This window comes from Podospora pseudoanserina, chromosome 2 (genome assembly GCF_035222485.1).
Source record: "Podospora pseudoanserina strain CBS 124.78 chromosome 2, whole genome shotgun sequence".
NCBI classification, from domain to species: Eukaryota; Fungi; Ascomycota; class Sordariomycetes; order Sordariales; family Podosporaceae; genus Podospora; species Podospora pseudoanserina.
In genome coordinates, this window is record NC_085921.1 from 4,575,760 (window position 1) to 4,583,517 (window position 7,758).

Below are 7,758 nucleotides of genomic sequence, written 5' to 3' on the forward strand. Positions count from 1 at the left end.
GGAGGAGGACGGGGGGCGGATGAAACACAGGAATAATCGCGGGAAAACGGCAACGATGTGTTGGCCAGCCAGAAAGCGTCGCCTATTAACAGTCGCAGTCCAGAATCATCAGAATGAGGGAATGTCTGCAGGAAATGTGGAATATGTGAGCAATGAGGGATCGCGTAGGCAGGAGGAGGCACGCACCCAAGGCACGAAATGCAGCTAGGTTCGCCGATGATAGGGCTGGAGGGAGGGCAGTAGGGCAGAAAGAGACTCCTGACAGGCTGCACGAGGCAGTATCAGGATGTGGAAGTATCGCTGGCTGCTGGGACGTACGAGCAGAGAAGCAGAACAGGTGCACAGAATCGATGAGGCCGAGTGGCGGGCGGCCTGTCGAAGGAGAAAAAGTGAGTGGCGGCGCAACGAGACGGACGGCTGTTGTTGATAGGAGCAAGGCGGACAGGGATTCTCTCGGCAGCGGGGCAGTTTGCGTCGATAAACAGAACCTGGAAGTCAACTTCCTGTTCGTCGTTTTCGAAAATCAATTTTTTTTCTTCGTTTCGGCCGCAGTTGAATGTATGTACAGAGAGAGGGGTTGCTGCAGGCGATATGCAACCTCCTGCTGGTGTCGGCCGGAGAGGGCGGTGGGATGCGAGGCGATGGGAAGAAGATGGAAGATGGCGGCGGGATAGGCGGTGGCCTCCTCGAAGCTAGCTTGTACAAAGTAGGTCCTCTAAGCTCGAATCCAATGCCGAGTTCGAGCGGTTTTGGGGGCGGATCCAGAGGACTGGTCGCAATGTGATGCGCACACCTGGCCTTCTTGGATTCTTCTCTGGCAGGAAGCGGACCTCGGACACAGGCTGGGTGACTGGCAGAGCCTATGGGAGACTTTGTTGTTGTCCAGGAGCGGCTGGGATTGCTCGAGGTGCTTGATGTGCTGGCGCTGCTTCAAGGGCCCAGCCAATTGCGCGTGGAGTCTGGGGTCGGTGGTGCAGCGAGGTGCAGACAAGCTTGCAACGGGACGGCGGAGCAGCGAGAGACAGACGAGACGAGGCTGCTGCTGCGGAGTCGAGGGGGGAGAAATCGAGCAAAAACCGCACACCAGCCACCAACGGTGTCGGTTCCACCGTACTTTCTTGAGCAGCAGCGTACAAGATCGTTGGTGAGATGGAGATGTCTGCGATATGGTAAACGGGAGAGAAGCTTGGAGGGGTTTTGTTGACATTGACTTTTGCTGCCAGGGACATCAGCAGGCCTGACCACCAAGTGAGCAGGACCCGACTAGGTGCTAGGTGACAGCACGGGGGCTGGGGGATTTATCGGATGGGCTCCACAGTGACGGTTTACGGTAGCACGGAGGTACAGAACGGACAATTGCCCTGAGCGACCGGGACAAGTGCCCCAAAGCCCAGAGGCCTGGCTCCTTCCACACCTAAGGCGTGGTCTCGCTTATTCTATTAGTCAGCGTTAAGCCGTTTTAACCACCGTATAATTTACTATCGTCGCTTTTAACTACCGGCTACTTATATAAACTATTAACTACTATATAAACTATTAATTATTACATAAACTATTAATTATTTACTTACTATATTACTTACTATGTTACTTATCTATTGGGTCTGGCGTATGGGTAAAGCGTGGGAAAAGGTGTAAAAGTGTAAACTTCACTTGCCCAGAGGACTATTATCTGTTCTGTACCTCCATGCCACCATACAGTTAGGCGATCTCGTCTCACGCCCAGCTTCAACATTGTCCCAAACCTGAAACAGGAACGCCGTCACCGCCTATGTCACCCATATCACCAATAGTTTTGATAAAATATGTTTGTCTCTTGCTCTCCCTGCTTCAAGTCTCTTCCGTTTGCCTGACCTCTGCCTCTCAAACTTCTTGTTGGATCGATCCAGCTGAGGCTACCCGGGCGTCCCGCCATTGCCGCCGTCCAATTGCGCCAATCTCGGCGCGGGAAATAGCTTGAGGTTTCACGGGACACGAGGATAGACCCGGTAGGGCTACTTTGTGTTAATTGGACTTGATTCATCCATCACGAAAACTCGGAAGGCGACCTCAGCTGCGGTATTTTGTCTACGAACTCGGTAGGGATATATGTGGTACTATGAAATGCTTTAAAGGTCCGGCCGCAATATTATGTACATCGTCTAAACACCAGGTTAAAGTTGGGAGTCGTTCAAAGAAAGGCCTTCGCAAGACTTTCGACTGTTCATCTTGAGCTCGACGGCCTTGTTCCATGAACCAAGTCTCAGTGTTGTCTCTTGGAGACTAGCTGGTTATTTTGAGAGTGACATTTGATATTCCTCTCATGGTTACTGACATCAATGTATCAAATGTTGCTGTTAAAAGGTCTCTGAATTGATAACCTTGGAGCTTGATATAGACATCAGTATCGATAAGCTCATGGTCCGTGCATCAGCCACACGTCAACCCCAGACCACAGGAGCAAGACCCAACCAATGATGCGCCCTGCAGGAACCCCTTCATCTGAATATCGCGTCGTGTGTGTTTGGAGCTTCACTGTAAATTTCCCAGGCCAGCACCAGACGACAACGGCGACCAGCAATCCGACTTCGACCACCCGAAACCCCACAAAATTCCCAGAAACTTGGCTTCTAACCCCTCGGACTGGCGCTGGAGAGCTGTCTCGCCCGCCCCGTACTCCCAGACAGCAGCGACCTCAGTACAAACAAACCTCCCCTCTCCGATTTCGACGACCACCACGAGAAGCCCAATCCTACGATACTGAAATAGTCAAATAAAATACAGAACCATTTTCATGTTCTGAGAACCCCCACACACGAACCACAGCAACATGACAGACTCATTGCACAACGTGTCGGTAGTGCTCGACAATGGATCCGGAACTATCAGGGCTGGCTTCGCAGGAGACGACGTACCCAAGTGCCACTTCCCATCATGGGTAGGCAGACCAAAACATCTCCGCGTTCTGGCCGGTGCGCTGGAGGGAGAGGTGTTTATCGGCCAGAAAGCGGCCACAGAGCTGCGGGGCTTGCTCAAAATCCGATACCCTCTGGAGCATGGTATTGTCACGGACTGGGATGATATGGAGAAAATCTGGGCCTATGTGTATGACGAGGGGTTAAAGACACTGAGTGAGGAGGTAATGTTCCGGATCCTCAAGCGGAAAGGCGCAATGGCTGACAATCCCGCATGGACATATAGCACCCTGTCCTTCTTACCGAACCACCACTCAACCCAAGGTCAAACCGTGACACGGCTGCTCAAATTCTATTCGAGACGTTCAACGTGCCAGCTCTCTACACATCAATCCAGGCTGTACTGTCTTTGTACGCTAGTGGAAGGACGACAGGTGTGGTGCTTGATGCTGGCGACGGTGTGTCCCATGCTGTACCAGTATACCAAGGGTTCACGGTGCCCAACAGTATCAGGAGAATCGATGTCGCCGGCCGCGACGTGACTGAACATCTACAAACGCTTCTCCGCAAGAGCGGTTACGTCTTCCATACCAGCGCAGAAAAGGAGGTCGTCAGGCTCATCAAGGAGGCCACGAGCTACGTCGCGAGGGATCCCAAGAAGGAAGAGAAGGAGTGGGCAGCTTCCAAGCAGGACCAGAGCAAGTTTGCCGAATATGTCTTGCCAGATGGCAACAAGCTCAAGGTATGCATAACTTGTGTGTTCACGATGTTCAGGGAGTAGCAAATCTAACGCTAAAACAGATTGGAGCGGAACGTTTCCGTGCCCCAGAGATCTTGTTCGACCCTGAGATCATCGGTCTTGAATATCCGGGCATTCACCAAATAGTAGTTGATTCGATCAACAGGACGGATCTCGACCTGCGCAAGGACCTGTACATGAACATCGTCCTGTCGGGAGGTAGTACACTCACAAAGGGATTCGGTGACAGACTTCTCAGCGAAGTACAGCGGCTTGCTGTCAAGGATATGAGAATCAAGATTTTTGCGCCCCCGGAGCGGAAGTACTCTACCTGGATTGGTGGCAGTATTCTGGCTGGTCTGAGCACATTCAGAAAGGTACGTTGACTCCCTGATAGACAGGAAGTAGGGGATGGCAAAGACTAACACTCCAATCTAGATGTGGGTCAGCATTGACGACTGGCATGAGAACCCGGATATTATCCATACCAAGTTCGCCTAGTTGTAGTCAGTGCGACCGTAGATCGAGCACGATTCATTTGATGTCGTCGACTGACAGCGCGGGCGACACTTTGCGGGTGAAGAAACGACACTTATCCGCATTCCCTATTCGTGTCGAGATTCGATGATGTTATGAGTATGAAGTCTTGGAGGGGATCCCCGGCCCAGTACAGCGAAGGGAAGAGATGGAGCACAACAAGTAAAGAAGGTGTACAAATTTATCCAGGGACTCCAGCAAAGCTTTGTACACAAGACGATTAGAACTATTGTAATATCTGGGATACATACTTCGTTGGAAGAGGAGTCAGGAGGGGGAGTGGTTGGTGGCTGGTACTACAGCTTTTGTTGGTTGATAGGTTTTAGTGAACGTGCATGTATCTTTAAAGGAGAGGAGAGAGGGGAGAAGGAGTGCGGTAGTAGGGTGTAGAAGGGTGGATGAAGGGAGGGATGGAAGAGAAAATGAATGATACCCTTTTTGCTAACCATCTCTGAACATGCAATTCTTCTCTTGTCGTGATTTAAAGACTTGTACATGCTGCTTCTGTCTTGGTTTTTGGCCTCGATGCTTTTATACAGGTCGATCACCGCTAGGTTGATACCTGTCTAAAGATGCCTAGCTGCTATGAACTTGACCACGTCTCCCTCTGAGGCGTTTGCGATGACAAGACCGACGGGGCAATACCATCAGGATCCAACGTAATCAGTCCGGAGTGGAACTTCTGAGCTTTTTTCCAACCCGTACTGCCTACTTACTTGTTTCTAATTCTTGTCCTCTATGCTTTGGAGCGTTCGTAGAAGAAAGCAAAGATTATCATCGCGACACTTTCTTCCACCGCCTCAAGTAACATTTGGTAAGCAGAGATATTTCGATTTGATTCATATGTAGAGGTACCAAATCCCCATACCTACCCTATTATAACCGTCGGGTTGATAAGGTCTCACCTGGGTCGTCATACCACCCTTTTTTTGGGTCTATTATATACTTGGCAATCATGCTCTGGCCGCGCAGCCCTTTGTATGAAATTGATCTTGTTTGTTTTTCGTGTTTTTGAGGAGACAAGTCAGTATTGGGGAGATTGTTTTTGTCTCGGGGATATGTCGTGTGAGGAAGTGGCAACGACAAGAGCGTGGTTGTGTGGTGGAGCTTGAGGAAAGACTGGGAGTTTTCTTGTCAACTTTTGGCAACAGCCCTCTCTTCTTGGAATACTGGCAGATTTCAAAGTAGAAGGCTTTGTAGAAGTCTATAGATTCTCGGCCTGGCACTCTCCTGGTATCTGTATAAGTTTGTGTACGGCAGACTTGTGTTTTGAGTATCTCTTTGACGACAAGTCCTTGCTGGAAGGATCCGTCATATTAAGGCTATGTACAAGGATAGAAAGCTTCTAGAATGGCTCAACATGTATTTACAAGAGAACGTTTCGGATTGGGCTATCTCCAGTTAATTTCGACAAGGCATGGCTACTTGGTTTGGACTACATACATTTGATGTTCCAAGGCTACGGTCTGTGTACTTCCTCATTCGTATGCAGCACGAAAAACCACGGTGCCTTGGGAAATTCTGCGGTTGTGGTTACCCAAGAGCTGCCCTTGATTTTAAAACCAACAGGGAACAGAAACGGCACGGTATGTTTTCCCCTTCGTTACCCAACGTTCACTCCAGCTCTTCGAGTTCCAGATTCTCAGAACGAACTCGGTTGACACCATACCTAGGTCCCAAATTCCGCTCTCTCCGTTGAAGGCAAGCTTGAAAGTCCCTGCCAGGCACCTCAACCAAATTGCCCTAAGGGGATTCCGACAGTCCAGGTCAGGGTGAGCTGGAAGCAGCAAGCACGGAAGCGGGTGAAAAGATCTCCTTCTTTGTGTGTTGTGGTGGCGTGGTAAGAATCTTGCTGTACACGTGGGACTATTACACACAAAGAAACTCGGCAACAGAGATCGCACGCGATTTTTAGAGTTTGTTTCGTAAAGGTCAAATTTGGAGAGGCAGGAGCGTTGAGGTGGGCAGGCAACCATGCAGGCAGAGAGTGATCGCTCAACAGTGTCAAGAGAAGAGAATTGGGCGGACATATCACATCACTCATTCTAACATCATTGCAAAACATGGCAGTAAAAGATTGCTCAGTTACATTCCCATTTTACCGGGAGTGAACCAAATAAATAACAATAATCCTTCGCACACTATCCATCCTCCAAAATCGCACCAGGGGGTATATTGATTTGCACTCCATCCCGAAAACAAAACAACCGTCAAATCAAAAAACCACTATTCACCAGAAAGAAAACCGCTTCTTTTTCTCCATTATTCATAACTCTTTCCCCGTCCAATTCTCCTCCGCTCCTTTTCTTCAACCGAAATCCAAATTTCCCGACCGTTGGTACCGGTAGTTGAACTGCCGGTGAGATGGTGTGAGGTGAGGTGTTTGTTTTGTTGGCGCCTCAGCTCGTGTGGAGTTTTGACTTTTTGAGTTGGAGACCGCTGGAGCCCCTTTTCCCAAGCCTTGCTCCACACATCCCAGCACACCAACAAACCATCCGGTCTCTCGCCAAACCCACCAACAAAGGGGTACCGGTTCGTCTGATGACAGAATTCATCTTGTCGAGGTGAAAAAAGATTGCTGAGCTGAGAACTTTTCGGCAGTGGTTGCTTTGTTGTTGGTATCCTTCTGAGGCTCCTGCCCTCCGTGACAAAAAAAAATGAATAACTTTTTGATATCCCTTCCCGATTCATAAAACCCTCCGGAACGCCGTGCTGTGCTGTTTGCAAAAGTTGGTGTGGTATAAATATAGACAAATGAAACAGAAGCGCAGAGCAGATGAGTCGTCGAGTGTGTCGTCTCAACAACTCATGACAGAGTCAGAGTCGACTTAGTGGCCGAGGCTGCTGATGCGGCCCCAGAAGCCAGACTTGGTGCTGCCGTTGGTGCTGTTGGAGTCTCTCCGGCTGAGCTCGGTCGAGTTCTTCTTGGTGGAGGAGGAGCTGGAGCTGAAGATGTTGCCGGCGCCACCGCGGCCTACGTGGCTGATGGTGGCAGCCTTCTCGCGGACCTCGGCGCGGGTGAACTCCTCGTCGAAGGAGAGGACAGGGCGCTCGGCTTTGGCGTGAGCGTTGCCGGCACCGCCCCGGCCGGAGTAGAAACGGCCGGTGCTGGAGGGGGTGGTAGCAGCGGGGGTAGGGACACCGGAGGGAGCGGTGGTCTGAGGAGCACGGAAGAAGTTGCCAGCACCGCCACGGCCAGAGTGGGTGTAGCTGTTCTTAGCAACGGTGGGGTGAGGCTCGGTGATGGTGTAGAGAGAAGGCATTTTGGCGGTTGAGTGTCTTGTTTGTTAAGGACAAGAGGTTGTTGTGTTGTGTTGTGTGTTGTGAGGGTGGTACTCGGGTGTCAGAGACAGAGCAGAGAGAGCTTGAAGCTTTGGGCAGTGACTTTGCTTTTTGATGGTGTAGTCTGGTCGAGATATCCTTGTGTAAAAAAAAAAAAAGAGCAGACAAAGGGAAGCTATTATACCCAAGGCAAGGAAAGTGCCTTGTGTGTAAGTGAAATTGCCAAGCATGGGCCAAGGGGCAGACAGATGGAGACGGGAAACGGGAAACGAAACTTTTCCCCAACAAGCCCCCCCCTCTTGGATT

General features: G+C 50.4%; 3 protein-coding genes across 3 annotated transcripts; 1 reads left to right on the forward strand and 2 right to left on the reverse strand.

The window, feature by feature from the left end:
• Positions 1 to 85: 85 nt before the first annotated feature.
• On the reverse strand, positions 86 to 1,229 carry QC764_0044300 (uncharacterized protein; the record flags this gene model as incomplete). The annotated part of the gene is given in 4 exon segments (XM_062940320.1): positions 86 to 125; positions 319 to 499; positions 567 to 860; positions 872 to 1,229. 4 exon segments carry the CDS (start codon positions 1,227 to 1,229, stop codon positions 86 to 88), a joined length of 873 nt encoding a protein of 290 aa, XP_062803836.1.
• A 453-nt stretch (positions 1,230 to 1,682) lies between these two features.
• Positions 1,683 to 6,471, forward strand: ARP1 (Centractin). The gene is made up of 4 exons (XM_062944953.1): positions 1,683 to 3,118; positions 3,181 to 3,636; positions 3,696 to 4,010; positions 4,072 to 6,471. Exons 1-4 carry the CDS (start codon positions 2,810 to 2,812, stop codon positions 4,132 to 4,134), a joined length of 1,143 nt encoding a protein of 380 aa, XP_062803837.1. The 5' UTR covers positions 1,683 to 2,809; the 3' UTR covers positions 4,135 to 6,471.
• Positions 6,472 to 6,998: 527 nt separating this feature from the next.
• Positions 6,999 to 7,433, reverse strand: QC764_212480 (uncharacterized protein; the record flags this gene model as incomplete). Its single annotated transcript, XM_062944954.1, has 1 exon — positions 6,999 to 7,433. The coding sequence occupies one exon, from the start codon at positions 7,431 to 7,433 to the stop codon at positions 6,999 to 7,001; it is 435 nt and encodes a 144-aa protein (XP_062803838.1).
• Between the last annotated feature and the right edge of the window lie 325 nt (positions 7,434 to 7,758).